We start from the raw sequence: 16473 nt of genomic DNA, 5'->3' as shown, positions 1-16473 counted from the left end.
ATGACAAGAATTACTAGAACGAGTGTAACTTACGAAGTGAGTCAATTAAATGAACTGACTCTTGGAAGATCAAAATGAACACTTCAAAGATGATGTCAATTGCTAAAACTCTAGGCCGAAATCAATGAATACAGACACTTCAAAGAATAATACTTATAAGAATTTGCATGATGAAACCGAACGTTAATAAATATACTTAGCCTTTGAAGTAGCTAAACACCAATAACCATCTGAATGCCAGTCAAAGACTGAACACTATAGTGAGCGAACCCTATTGGGCTTGAACGAACGCTCTTATTATGAAGTTGGCTTAAGGAACTAGAACGAGTGCATGGTGTAAGACCAAACACTTGCTTAGAACGAACACTTGGTATAAGACCAAGCGCTACTAAGCTTATAGAAAATGGGCTTGATAAATATAATCAGATACTATTTGAGTAATGTTTAAGAATAACTAAGATATACAAATACATATATTTACAAAATTTAAGTTCATCACCAGATGTTCAGATGCAACTACGCTTGGCCGAACGCTCAAGCATAGTATTACCACAAGAAGACGCTCGTCCTCAACTAGGATTCTTTACAAATGAAAGAATCCAATTTAACCCAAGTTTACTAGAAACACTGAATGGTCAAGGACCGTTCAGTATCGAACGTACGATTTCATAGTGGAAATTTCATACCAAAATCATTTATATTCAAACTCATTTCTCAACATATAACTTCACAATTTTATACATTCATATGATAATCAATTTTCATATGTCATACCATCCAAACATAGAAATTTCATATATTTCATGTATCATAACATAGCACAATCATTTTTCACATCCAATCAAGTCAACGAACGTTCATGCAATACAAAATTCATACAAATTAAATTAATAAGCTTCCCTTACCTCTGAGCGTGAACGATCGTCCTAGAGACAAAATACGCTTCGTCTGACTACAGATCTTTCTACCTTACGTTCCACAACTCTTCAAACTAACCAAACAGCCAAAAACCAATAGTGGTTCAGACAAGATAACAACATGCAACCAATACTTGGTTTGTATGTACCAGAGAACGAACGGCTAAGAGCAGGAGAACTTACCGGTTCAGAACTTGAAACTGTTCGGTTCAAACTGAAGCTCTGGACACCGGAAGTGCTTCTACGGTGCCTGAACGGAGATTAGAGTAGAGAAATGGTGAGTTTCGATAGAGAGAAGGGAGAGCTTTTTAGAGAGAAGAAGAAGAAATGAAATATCAGAATTTTGGAGAAGAAGGTGCATGCAGAGGGTGTGACGCGAATTTCAAAAAAATCAGTTTTGTTTAAAACGAACGTCCGCTCCTCTACTGACACCTGCATTCCACTATCTGATTTCTGACTCCCCTCAGCTTGACACCTAACGTCCATTCAGAGGGGTTTTGGGTGCGTTTTTAATGATTCTCACATTCAATCTTTTCGCTTTAGTGCAATAATTTATCGCAACAAAAACTTATGCTTCAAAGAGAGTTTATAATACATTTTTCTATCTTGATGCCTTTTAATTTTATGTAAAATTAACTAAATTCAAATATATATGAATTATATCCAGAACGGCAACTTCGATTTTAAATAGGTCAACGTGTTTAACTATTTAATTTTTAAAATTATTATTTACTAAGTATTAATATTGACTGCAGTTTTTGGTTTCATTGATTATATCAAAGTAAAACTACTAAACTTTGTTATGATATATATATTATAAAACTAATTCAGCATTGATAACTATAGAATTAGGTTAATTTTTTTATTTCTATTTTTTAAAAGTTAATAAATGAGATATATAACCCAAAAAATATATTTAATAAATTATTTCACTAAGCTATAATATTTAACAGTAATTTTTTAAATCACAACCTAGAAAAATCTTTACAATTAATTATTTCAAGTAAATTATAATGATAAAATATACTTAATGCATATTTACAGGGGAAATATTAGTTCGTTTTGGTAGCAAGAAGTTTCAATAATGAAGCAAATTTAGCTGAGTTTAGTTGAGATCCAATGCTGCCACTGCATATTATGGTTTGATTTTCAACAGCTAGGAAACCTTACCAAACTGATATTAACATGGTTAAAATTATAAATCTCAACTTGAGAAAATCGGTGGAAAAATATAAATAAAATATAAACAAAATTCATAGTAGAACTTGACATGAATACATATTCAGGTAAACTATCCTATAAATCATGGAACCTTGGTTCCTTAGGAATCTATGAATCATCTCTATTCGGATTGCTCAAATGGAACTCGAACAAACAATTGTCCATGCAAAGTAACCACAGCAGAAGTCTGATGAGTATCAATTCTTGAAGGCAAACTCACAACCTGAGTTAATTAAAATATTTGGATTAGAAGAATAGAAAAGGCTGAATTAAATGTGCCAACATGGCTGTTTAAATATGGAAATCTCACAAGCTACTTATTGTCAATAAGTGCTAACAGCTTGTTATAAAAGGACAACTTCACAACTTTTGTAGGCAGAAAAAAATAGCAGAAAGTATAATCCATGGACATACAAAGACACTGTTGACAAATTAAGTTTGAAATCAAAGATTGAAACAACAATTTTTGAAAATAAATAAATCCTTCGTATCATAGCAAAAGATAATATACCTTCTTGAAAGGTGTGACCCCCCATGGATTGTCAGAATGTTCAGGCTCACCGCTTATGACCAGGCGTCCAGCTGGGTCTGATTGAACACGCACCTGATTCCATGAAGTGAACAATATTCTCCATTAAAAACAGTTCAAATGCAGTTTGGTAAATTACACTTCTAAATTTATAGCTTATTGCATCACAAGCTAAGAGCACAAAGGAAAAGTTTCACAACTAGTAGATCTTACAAAAAAGGTAATACCAGAAATAGGAAAATGTAAAATGGGTCAATGAAAACACTCTACTGTAATTTCTATAATATTTAATTTGAAAAAAAAAATTTAAACGCAAATGTGATTGAAATATCGTTAGGAAAAAAAAGAAGACTTAAATTAAGTCTTTTCTCTTGACAAATGAGGGTAGTTTGGCTTAATTCTAAATTTTTAGTCCATGACAATTTTTCTTTTAATCGTCTCTGCCGATAATTTGACCTTCATAGTTAATATGAATCACATTATCATAACATTGTCATGTCAATACCATTTATCAAATCAATTCAAATCATAAATGTCACATCATGTAATAATGTATTTATGAAGACCACAAATCTTTATAAAAAATTAAAACAAAAAAAATTGCAGAGTAAACATAAAACAATTTATTACGACCTAAGGAGATAAATAATAATAAACATTAAAGTTTTCGATGAAAATAGACATCATACAACTAAAGTTTAAAAAGTAAATTATGTTAATATTTAATACGACTGATTTAACTAATTTTCAAAATGAGTTCGTGAGATGTTCTGTAAATATAATGTGTCTGTCAAGAGGTGTCCGAGAGGTGTTAAAAACAAACAGCCTGACTAATAGTAGAAAAGTATGTCAAATTAACCATACCTATAGCTGCAACCCAGTTGGCCTATTTTAAAGCTTTATTATCACTCGTCGGAAATTTACATAAATGCCATTAAAGTAATTTACCTTCTTTTTAACCTGGTTCAAATATCACAATGTTTATTATTATTATTATAAAAATTCACAAGTTACAGAAGCTACTTTTTCATCTACTTAAATATGTTTTAGTCATTCTAAACAAGTTACTTCCTACGTCTAGTCCTTACTAATATATTTAATTTCCTTATTCTAATTCTTATAAATTTTATTTTTAACTTTATTCCTTCAAAACTTGTAACTTTTGTTCTTCGTCTCTAGAAATATGTCTTTTTGTTTTTAATTTTGATTTCTATAAATATATTATGTATTTTAATTCCTTATCACATCAGATAGTGACTGACATTTTTTATGATGTCAGCATTGTAGATTAACAATTCTTTTGATGATAGGTTTAATGTCTCAATAGGTCCCTATTTTTGTTCAGAATTTGAAATAGATCCCTTTATTTTTTGGCGTCTCAATTGGGTCCTTATTTTTGTTAATTTGATGCAAATAAATCCTTTCCGTCAATTTCATCAAACGGCGTTAATGAATGTGTGACGTGGCCTTACATGTGTCAATACTGTCCTCAGGCCACGTCACACATTCATTAACTGATGAAATTGACGGAAAAGATTTATTTGCATCAAATTAACAAAAATAAGGACCCAATTGAGACGCCAAAAAATAAAGAGACCTATTTCAAATTCTAAAAAAAATAGAAACCTATTGAGACATTAAACCTTTGATGATATAATCAAAATTTACTTTAGCGGTCAAATTAGACAGGAATGGTTTTCCAAAAATCGTCGAGGACTAAGGTGAAAAAACAAAGTGTAAAGACCAAGACGAAAAGACCACTATTTTTTAAGGAAAAGACAATTAAGAGTAAAAAAATATAGCATGGCATTGTTATACAGTATTTTGTTAAAAAGGGGCATGGTCACCTTTGAATGCATTAAGTTCATATATTTATATATTATATATAAAAAGGAGGATGAGACTACTAGTATCCTTGCCAATTTATCACAAAACAATAAAAATAATACGCCAAGATTTCAACGTATGTGCAGAATTATTACAGAGAAAAAGGAAATAACTCTTTGTTACCTCTTCCCGCAGAAGGCCAGGAACCAAAGCATAGACCTCAAAACAATCTTTCTGTACACAACATTCTCTTGATGAGTAAATTACATAATTAAACAGATTATATTCTATCCAAACACAAGATAAACTTACAGTTTTTTGCACATTGATTTTTACCCAATCAGCAGGAGGTCCAATGTCAACCACAGATGTGTCCAGTCTTAGTCCATCATACACACCGACAGAGGCAAGTATGTCAGCAAATGAACAAGAAAGCAAGTAAACACCTCTATCAAGAATATAAATTAATAGCACACTTTATGGGTTGTCAACTATATAAATAGATTTTGATTAAGTACAAATCGTTCATGATAAAAAGAGAAAGAAAGTAACGTGTCTTAACTGTGGTTTAGATGGTTTATTACTGTGAGGAACTTTGACTGCATTCACCATGTCTGATGATTTCTTGCGTTTAAGTACATCTGAGCAAATAAGTTAGGGGTGGAATCTTTAGAATCATACAGCACTTTAATAAGTTAAAAATATTAGTACTATGATGAAGATCATACTGATGCTTCTAAGCTGCTTTTCACGCTTTTGCATAGACAAAGAGCTCCTGTCCTATGAAAACCAAGTTATTAAACAATTATTTAGCAGTAAAAATAAAATTAAGGAGAATATGAATCATACCAGCACAATTTAACCAGACCTTAATAATAGGATCACTAACTTCACCATTGCCCAGAAGACGTTGTGAATGCCAACCCTGCATAGCCCTAGCCGCAGCATCTCTACGTGCCCTACCTGATGAAGCTAATCCTTGGACACACTTAACAGGCAAGAGGGATTGTAAGACACAAATAAGTGTAATCATCACAGTACTACTGCTTACGACATACATATTCCACTAGCAAAGCCTACTGCAAGTAAACAGATTTAGTGCCTTGCAAAGTAGAAATTCAATTTCAAAAATTAACTCAACACAAAAGACGACTTTGTTAATGATGCCTTAAATCCAATATCCATTCATTACTTTCCTATGCTTAGAAGTCACCGTTTCTAACGTTAAGGGAGTGGAAGAAGATATAATTTGGAAATAGACTGGTAGAACTGGACCAGTGTACGAGAAAATCTGATTAATTTATTATGAAACACATCAAACACTGGACTGGTTAAATAACATATTGAACAAAGATCAAGAGCACATGTACTGCAAAAGAGAGAAATTCCACCCTCCTTAACCCAATTATTTGAGAGACAGTTCTCTCCTTTCCAATTTCCTCGTCCCAATCCTAAGCTGACTCTAACATCCTTCCTATCCTCTTTTTTATTACTGAACATAAGTAGCTATTTCATTATCAACATGATTGAGGGTCCTACTCCCTTATAACACAGTTAACCTTCTTATTCTATCTGACCTACACCAGTTATTGAGGAAATATGCCAGACATAGTCATGACCAGAAGCAAAAAAGAAGCATTTTTTCAAGGGGAGAGGGGACAACTCTCCGTATAATTTAACTTTGCTAAGGAAGCAACTATAAGATAATATTACAAGGTGCATCAATTGTTCTAATGGCGTAGGTCAGATGGAGTAAGTCATAATTGAATAGTGGTACTTGGACTGCTACCCTCATGAGTAGAAAGGGTTAAGGTCTGATTATGACCTATAACATTTGGCCTTATATGCTCAATCCAACAATTGACATCAAATCCAAGGTCATGAGTTTGATTCCCAATGTGGTAATTATTGAGGGGGAAAACCTTTGCAGGTTGCATCAATTGACAATTGCGGAGGAAGATATTAGTGTAGAGTGCATCAACTGTTCAGTGGCGGAGACGAAGTGGGTCAAGTCCCAATTGAAAAGTGATATTTAGAATTTCATGCTTTTATATAGAAAGAGTTGTGTTCAAAGTATAAGTGATAGCTTTTGGCTTTGTGATAAATGCTCAATCCAACAAGTAATAATACTACGTCATTTAATTTTCAACTGATCATTAGAAATGACACATATCAGCAATTAAAAGTACTAGAAAATGTGCAGCAATCTGAACCCATAGGGAGATCATAAAATAGTCCCATCCATAAAAAAGACAAATAACTTTCAAAGAATGTGCATGGGAATTTCATCCTATTACAATATACAGACAGCAGCAGGTTAAATTATAAAAATGGAGATGCCTAATGCGGTTTTCCAACATATCCATATCTTATTTAAGAGAATGGTCTAGCAGTTCATAAAGTCAACATACAAAAGATTGACACAGTTGGCCATTATATTATTGCTCATGAAAATGAAATAAACAAATAATTAGTACCTGATTTTCAATATTCATTGGCTCTGAATTAGAAGTAATAGGCACATTTAGCTCACCACCTTTTGTTTTATGCCTTTCATAGTCAAGAAGAGCCTGGAGTAGCATAAAAAAAGAAACAACAACAGTGAAATAGATTGAGTATAACAAAATTTATAGTTTTACATAATATTTGATATTGTTTTGACAGTTTCGAAATAGACAAGATGCTATTTAAATAAGCCCATATGTCATTGAACTCTAAAACAAGAATGATTAAAGAACAGATATTGTGGCCAACAGAAAATGCACCTATGTACTGGTTAATTCCAAAGAGCATGTAGGGAGTAAGGGAACGTAGAAAGCATTACACAATATTTTTGGAATCTAGAGTGGTAAAGTCCATACTAGTTATGAACTTACAATAATTTGATTAGAATGCTTTTTCTTTAATGGATTAATATGCACCAGCACCAAGGAGTAGAAAGCTTGTTATTGGCAGTAGTTAATACTCGATAACACCATCTACATTACTTCTTAAAGAATGCAATTTTAATCAGTAGTAGTTGATAAAGATTGATCAATTTTACACATTTAAGTTACAAGATGAGCAAAAATAAAAAATAAAAAACTAACAATGCAGCATCATTCATTGGGAGAAGCAAAAGAAGCATCTAGTCAGGACATCGGATATTACATAAGTGGTCAAAATTAAAACACTAAATCGTGCACCTGTTATGTGGCCTTTTCATACTAAACATCCATATTTTGATGCAAATCATGATTTGCTTTCACATTTCAAAATATACAATAATCTCAATTGATAAAGACTACATCTTGAAAAGAAATCAAGGGTAAAATCATAGAAAGGACAGCTTTTTCTTTCCATCCTTTTTAAAAAAAATAAAAATTCAATACATAAACTTTAGAAATAAACTGTATAATTGAAACTAACAATTCATTGTTTAAATTCCATTCTTATCAAATGCCGTAAGTTTATAATCTTACTTTTTTATATGGTTTTACATAAAAGCTGGCAGAAACATCTCCAAAAGAAGAATAAAAATTTCCATCACCATGCAGCATGCTACTAGTTACGCGAAAGTGTATATTATACTTTAGTCATTTGAAAATCTATTATAAATGCTGGTAATAATTATAACCAAGAGAAATATGACACGTAAAGATAATGATAGGTGCAGGATCACAACATAAAGCTAAGATAATATAGCGTAGTACTCAATCCATACCAATGAGGAAAGAAATCTGGGCAAATGTATGTCAGCTAGATCAACATTACACTTTTGTGACAAAGAAAACAATCTACTTCTAAGCTTTACAGGAATGTTGAGTTTGCATGGCAGCCTGGATATCTCGAAAACATATTTGCCAAATAATCTTTTAGAAGAAATGAAAGAGCTGAAGACTAATGTACACCTTATTAATCTAGAATCACCTTCTCATAAAAAACCCGAAAAGTCCATGAAACTGTGGTACATGTCCTGCAAAAATTAAGAACAGAGAGCATTATTTTCACATGTCATTAAATAACCACAAGTTGTCCAGATCACCCATATGTGTCGGCCCACCCCAAAAAAACACAGAACAACATGAAGTACAACTAAAAATAATGTTGAAGAAATGTGGAAATAGTAAGAGAAATTCATATAATAATAATGAAAAGTGCTTCCAAATTACGATTTCTAATCAATAAAGGAACTAAACAAGCATGCATATTAAATAAAATCATCCAACCCAGTTTGTTTTCCATCAAGAACTAGAACTCAGATGGACAACTTAATTTTTCTCAACAACTTTTCCAATACAGAATATGACTCACCGTCCTTGTAAAATACATAGAAAACACAAAATTTAACATTCAATAAAACCCAAACAAAAGCTAAGCAAAAGCTTTTCAGAGCCACCAAGAAGATTGAGACAAGAAATTGCTTGTTGTTCCTTACTTTGGAGGTTTGAAAGACTCTCCCACTTGCCGCCACAATTTACATGAGGTGACCTATTCATAAATGTAACCCCAATTAGGCATAAGTCTTGGTAAATTGGCAACAATTAAAACAACTTCTCTGAAGTTTGAACTAAACAAACTTGAAATTTAGAGTAATTATTGTTAGTTTGCCTCAAGAAACAACCTCGAAAGCATCCCAATTGCCCGAAAATAAAACTGACATTTAATTAAGAAATGCAAGTAAATTCAGTAGTACAGATATTTACAAGTGACAGGAAAAGTTACAACTGTTAAATGCTTCATTATCAACTATTCACTGACTTCCAAACCAAAGTAAATTTAATCAAACAAAATAGATTTTAGGATTTTTATGGCAACATTAAATTCATAACTGTATTTGAGGGCGCCTCTTTGGTTTGTGGTTCACTACACAAAAATACTACCAATTCACTATACAAATATTTCAAATAAACAAATAATGTGAAAACAGGATGGCCTTTTTTGTAATTATTTGTGAAAACTGAAAATATTTTCACAAACCAATCGATCCTCCCTCGTCAAACACACTTGAATGCTAATTTTTAAAATGCTATTGTCAAGGGAATCAAGTAAGCTTTGAAATCGTTGATCTCAAGATGTTGTCTCTCTCATCCCCCGTATAGTATTTTTAATTAGATTTAGTTATCATACTAAACATATTGAGCATAAAGACATTGTTATTTAACAACGTGGTATATCACAAACTGGCATCAGAATAACTCATGCTAAATGCCTAATAAAAAAGTAAATCTCTCTGCTCCTGCGTGTGTGGGAGAGTAAACATGTGCGTTTATGTAATTATTTACTTAATTTTACTTGCATTGGCTAAAAAGCTACCACTATTAACATATTTACGTCCCCAAAAGGAAGAACCATGAAAAAATCGACGCTGTGAAAGAGCCAAACTAGTAGCCACCATATGGAATTATTAAGGTCCTCTAATCTAATTATTTACTTGTGATCATATACTTCTGACTTCACATAAAATTGGTTACATAAAGTTGCATTAGTGCTTCAGCAGAATAATGGAAAATGAATACCTTATCATAGCCGCCCAGTCTGTTAACAGATCTCCATAGCCTTATATCCAGCCAATTAAGAATTAGGATAAAGTAATATATCAGAGCTTGGATTATGTGTTCCATATTTAAATGTAGAAGGAAACTTAAACAAACTGGTATAACTCACTTAAGGCAATTAAGCCCCTCTTTATAAAACTTGGGTGGTTTGAATTCCATGCTCCTCTCCCTAAAGAATGTTTCAAGCTCCTTCATAAAAGCTGACTGCTCATCTTCTGTTCCCGACTCATTACCATCATATGAATACTCAGGATCCAGAAAATACAAGTTTGGTGAGATCAAGTTTCCATTATCTGCATTTGCAACAGCAGCCTGCCTTTCATTATACTTATTCTCATCGTCTAATCCACTCTTAACTTCAGCTCTTATATCGGTCTGAACAACATGAGGCGTTTTAGGTTCGTTATGAATGGGGTGTGCGGAGTTGGAGTCCCCATTATTGCAAGTTTTACTTTCAGCCGCTTCGAAAGCTTTGGGCTTCACCTCCACAGTCATCTCAGCAGGATCAGCATTGTTTTGACAAACATTAGAATCATTCGCTACGTCCTTATCACTCTGAGGAAGTTCTTCTACTTTGCTCTTCACATCTAATGCATTTTCACCTTCAGTTTTATTTAAAACCGGAACATTTTCCATTACAGGGATCGACTCTATTTTATTTTGACTATTTAGGACATCTTGTTGCGGAATGCACTCTGAATTGGCTTCTGGTTTCACAATTCTATCCTCCAGAGGTGCCTCTGCCTCTACCTTCCCATTTTCAGCATGATTTGAAGTATCCCTAACGGACAAAGGAGCAGCCAAAACTTCTGATTCAACCTGTGCTTCAGCCAAAACTTCTTCCACAGCCAACGGAACATTCTGCCCTGCTTCTTCATTCTCTTTTGTATCACTCATCTCCAAAATTTAAGCACACACACACGAGAACACGCAAAAACCTACTACACCGACCCAAAACAAAAATTGAAAACAAATAAGAGGTCAGAAAAGGAGAATTAAAAAACCAATTGAAGGAACCCTTCTCCGAACAAGCCACATCGTTCATTTACTTTTGTCCAAAAATTAATATAAAAAAATGAAGAATATTAAAAAGAGGAAGAAGGAAATTTACACACGCACAAAATCCCCCCAAAAATAATACATCATTGCAGGAGGTCAAGGTAAGTTCAGTAAGCTACCAAAAAAATTGATTTCTCGGAGTTCGAAGTAGGCGTTCAAATTGAAATTAAAAAACAAACAGACACGAAGAAAGAAAAAGTGATGCAGCATTACCTATATTGAAATTCAATCGTATTGCAGAAGAAACCCACAATGGCAGATGCAAAAGGGTTGAATTTGTTAAACCCTAATTCTGCTATAAAAAATGTAAGAAGACAAATTCTAAGGTGCCACGCCATTTTAAACTTTTATTTATTGAAATTTAAAAACGCCTTATAAAAAATATGGTTTGAATATATTTTTATTCCTCCAGAAATTTACTAAATTTGTTTTTGAGTTATTAAATTATTGTTTTTTTTTTCAATTTTTAAATCTCAAAATTTTAAAATAGGTGAAATTCGACACACACTAAAACGAGGACAAAAATCATAATTTTAAAATTTTCAGAGATTAAAATTAGAGATGGGCCATAATTTTAATATTTTTCTTATGAAGAAATTAATATGTTGGAAGACCATGTAATACTTTCACATTTACAACAACTCTGGCTACGCATATGTACACTCTCACATTTTAAGGAATTATTGGATTATTGACTTTCTTTACACATTAGATCATTCGCAATTAATAGCTTTTAGGTATGTATTACTAGGTTTAATATATTTTTGTCTTTAAATTTTAACATGAAAGTGATTTTTTTTTTTGTAAATTTTAATACACGTTGATTCATAAATATTAAAAATAAATAAATATAGTTCATTTAATTTAATTACATTAGTTCTTTAGATTTATGTAGACTTATTTATAAAATGTGTTTGATATTATAAAATAAGTTTAACATAATTAAATTAAAATAATTATATAAAACTAAAATATATTAAAATTTAAGATATAAACAAATTTTAATTTTATGTACAAATTTAAAAAGTAAAAACATATTTAACTATTTATTATTTAGTATTTCAATAATTAATAAAATATTTTTTAAGAATCATTTAAAGTTATACGTAGCTTGCTAAAGAAGGAAATCCAATTATTTGAAATATATTTATCAAGATACTAAAGATATAATATGATAAAATAACTATTACGTGTTTTAATTAATTGCATAAGCAACAATGACATATAATTTTCTTATTTTGTTAGTATAGTTATTTTGTTATATGATACAATAAAATAGAATAGTAGATCTCTCTTTTATTCTTTCACCATCTTATATAAATTGTAATTACTATCACTATAATACATATTATAGTATTATGATTTTACGACAAGCTGTATTTTTAATTATTATTATTATTATTTTATCATTATCAGTGTTCGTATTACAACAGTCACAATTAGAGTATTGCTATCATTATTAATTTTACCATAATTGTTGAAACAGATCCCACTAGTTTAATAACAAACTTTTACTATTACTCTCATGTGATGTCATCTCCACTGAAAAGTATAATTACATAATAATGAAATCAGAAGAAAATCGTTATTTCTTTCATTATTTTCATTTTCAATCATTGATTTATATTTTCAACATCACCACTATCATTACAATTATTCTATTATAACCGTCACCATCACTTTATATTAATATAATATATATATATATATATATATATATATATATATATATATATATATATATATTAATATATTCCTATCCTATTCGTTTACACTGTCTCGTATTACCATAAATCAAAGCTTTATATCTTAATTGAAAATTTTCATGTAAATGTGACAAACTGCATACCGCTAGTAAAGACAATAATTAAGAACACTTGATTGGGAAATGGGCAAAAATTTTGTGTAAAATAATTTTAAATATTGAACTTATTAAAAGGTTTAAAAAAGCAATGTATTATTTTAAAGGATAGAGTATATATAAAAGATGCTATAATCTTTCGTCTATAAATTAATGATAATATATACATACAAGGATTATATAACCTTTTATCTATTAAAAGAATTGCAGGTGCATAAATTTGTACAAAGTATAATAATATTTAAATTATAACTAACATAATATTTGATTATCTAATATCCGTTAATAAAACATTTGACATAACTTAACACTCCACTCAAGTTGGTGCATGAATATCACACATTCCCAACTTGAATAGAGACTCATTAAACAATTTTCTTGACACTCCTTTGGTGAGAACACAGCCAACTGTAACTCTGATCTTATAAAAGAAAATGAAATTATTTCAGTTTCATGCTTCTCTTTGATGAAATGTCTATCAATTTCCACATGTTTTGTTCTATCATGTTGTACAGGATTGTGAGCAATTGCTATAGCCGAAGTATTGTCACAGTACAAAATCATAGCTTCATTTGGTTTAAAGCCCAAATCTGATCGCACATTTTTAATCCACAAAAGTTCACATACACCTAGTGTCATGCCTATGAATTCTGTTTCAGCACTAGATCTGTCTATGCTTGTTGAATTTGAGCATTGAAAGAGTTTATGATTTTGTTCAATTGGTATATCAACTGGTTTACTCCCAAACAGTCCAGTTTCCGTTACTAAGTCAATAGTGATTTTCTTTGACATAGAAAAATATCATGTTTTGATCTAGCTACTTCAATACCCAAAAAATATTTGAGGTTTCCAAGTTGTTTCATCTTAAATGCAAATGCAAGGTATTGTTGTAAGCTAAAAATCTCATCTTGGTCATTTCCTGTAAGTCATCTACATATATAATCAAAGTTGTAATTTTTCCTTTTCCTCTAAAATAAGGTGTGATCAGAGTTACTTGCTCTATAGACAAAAACCTTCATAGACTTGGTAAACCTTCCAGACCATGTTCCTTGGGATTGTTTTAATCCATATAGAGTCTTCTTTAATTTACAAACCTTCATTCCAATTGAATTTGTCATGCCTGGTGGAGAATCCATATAAATTTCTTCTGAAATATCTGCATGTAGGAAAACATTTTTCACATCAAATTGTAGAAGAGGCCAATCTTGGTTTGCAACTAGCGACATAAGTATTCTCACAATGTTGAGCTTGGCTACCGGTGTGAACGTCTCTTGGTAATCTACACCATAAGACTGAGTGTAACCTTTAGCCACAAGTCGTACTTTATACATCTCAATAATTCCATCAGCTTTATGCTTAATTGTAAAGACCCATTTGTAGCCCACAGTTTTCTTCCCTCTTGGTAAGAACACAATATCCCAAGTGTTGTTATTTTCTAAAGTTGTCATCTCCTCAACCATTACTTTGGTACATCTAGGATCTGCCAAAGCTTCCTGTATATTACTAGGAATAGAAATTGAAGATAATTGGGATACAAATGATGCATATGACTGAGATAACTTGTAAGATGACATATATTTACTAATGAGATATTTAACTTTGGCTTGGAGGTCTGGTTCATATTTAGCTAGAGGTTGACCACGGTTAGAACGAGGTGGAAGAATATAGTGAACAATAATAGACTCAGTGTTTGGTGTGCTAGTGGTCTCACGCAGAGAAGAATCAATTTCATCTAAATTAGCATTATTAGAGATAGGATCAGAAGGTACCTTTAAAGAGTCAAGCTGAACCTGTGGAGAAGATTGAGCCAATTGATTATGATCAGAATACACTGTATTATCCAGAAAAGAAGTGCCCACATTTAGGATTGGCTCACTTCCTACAAAATGATCCTCACACGATAATTTATCTTCACAATATAATTTTATATCTAAGATATCAAACATACTAACATCATGATTATGCACTTCACTTTCATTGCCTCCTTGAAGTGGAGAATTAACATAAAAATATTTCATGCTCATTAAATATCACATCCATAGAAATATACATTTTTTTGTGGTGGATGGTAAGAACGATAACCTTTTTGAGTTTATCCATATCCAATAAAAATACATTTGATCACTCGTTCTTCAAGCTTTGTACGTTGATGTGGGTGTAAGTGAACATATATAACACATCCAAAAATATGACGTGGTAAATAAACTATGGGAGGAAGGATATAATGATCAGACAACACATCGAAAGACCTTCGAAAGTTAAGCACACTAGAAAGGGTTCTACTAATTAGCACAGCTCACAACCTCATCCCATAAATGAGATGGGACATTACCATCTATCAAAAGTGATCTTGTCACCTCTAATATATGTCTATTTTTCCTCTCAGCCACTCCATTTTGTTGTGGTGAATAAGAACATGCAGTTTGATGCAAGATGCCTTTAGAGTTCATGAACTCTATTAATTCATGAACTCTATTAATTCATTCTTAAAATATTCCCCTCCATTGTTTGATCGAATAACCTTAATAGATGTGTTAAATTGTGTAACGATCAGATGATAGAAAGAACGAACCACATCACACACATCACTTTAATGTTTAAGCAAACATACCCAGGTTACCCGAGTACAATTATCAACAAAACTAATAAACCATTTATTTTCATTATGTGTAGATTGTGGGGCAGGGCCCCAAACATACGTGTGAATTAATGAAAAAGGAAAATCAGTTTTGTTATTGCTTAAAGGAAATACAACACGATGATATTTTGGCATAACACACGTTTCACAAAAAAAATCAGAAATATTGCATTTATGAAATATTGATGGAAATAATTTTTTTAAATAACCAAAAGAGGGATGTCCCAATTGTCTATGTCATAACCGAATTTTCTTTTTGTTTTTATCTTGTATGTGATCATACAAGCCAACCCTCTTTTATGGGTTTGTTGTGAGACATTTTCAAGATAATACAATCTTTCACTCTCTCTTACCATTAACAATCTCCTCCTTGGAATGAATGTTCTGAAAAAGACAATGGATTAGATAAAATAAGGCAACACAAGAATGTGATTTGGTTAACTTGCTGACGAAGATTAGATTACAGTTTAATATAGGAACAAATAAAACATCAGGAATCGATAAAGAGGGTGAGAGAGATATAATACATATACCTTCAATAGGAGATGAGACCCCATTGACATTAATAATAACAATTTTAGAACAATTAGAGGAAAAATTAGTAAATATATGAGGATCATAAGTCATATGATCAGTAGCACCTGAATCAATTATTCAATCACTACCCTTAGTAACAACAAAAAGATTAAGGGCAGAGTTAGATATACCTGACTTGGTCATAAATCCGACAGTAGTAGAAATATAACTCTTGGAAGCCATGGAAGTTCCAGAATCATGTTTCTCCGGTTGATTTTTATCAGAAGAAACATCAGAAATATTCAATGAAAAAAAAACACTGATTCCTGTATTGTAGAGGATATCATATTAAAAGGTTTAAAGAATAA

General features: G+C 31.6%; 1 protein-coding gene across 2 annotated transcripts; it reads right to left on the bottom strand.

Moving 5' to 3' along the window:
• Positions 1-2126: 2126 nt before the first annotated feature.
• On the bottom strand, positions 2127-11428 carry LOC124844662 (AT-rich interactive domain-containing protein 5-like). 2 transcript variants are annotated; one of them, XM_047321639.2, is made up of 13 exons: positions 11304-11428; positions 10141-10969; positions 9993-10032; positions 8912-8964; positions 8404-8449; positions 6972-7064; positions 5363-5482; positions 5223-5274; positions 5057-5135; positions 4807-4873; positions 4678-4728; positions 2650-2742; positions 2127-2361 (listed from the first exon to the last, which is right to left on the bottom strand). In XM_047321639.2, exons 2-13 carry the CDS (start codon positions 10926-10928, stop codon positions 2260-2262), a joined length of 1584 nt encoding a protein of 527 aa, XP_047177595.1. In that variant the 5' UTR covers positions 10929-10969; positions 11304-11428; the 3' UTR covers positions 2127-2259. The 2 variants fall into 2 exon arrangements, with proteins under 2 accessions (XP_047177595.1, XP_047177594.1); XM_047321638.2 differs by having other exon boundaries at positions 10141-10972; positions 11304-11413.
• Between the last annotated feature and the right edge of the window lie 5045 nt (positions 11429-16473).

The sequence above is a fragment of the Vigna umbellata genome, chromosome 1 (genome assembly GCF_029865625.1).
Source record: "Vigna umbellata cultivar VRB3 chromosome 1, Vumbellata_1.0, whole genome shotgun sequence".
NCBI lineage: Eukaryota > Viridiplantae > Streptophyta > Magnoliopsida > Fabales > Fabaceae > Vigna > Vigna umbellata.
Note: the sequence above shows the minus strand (reverse complement) of the source record. Positions and strands in the feature narration are given on the sequence as shown.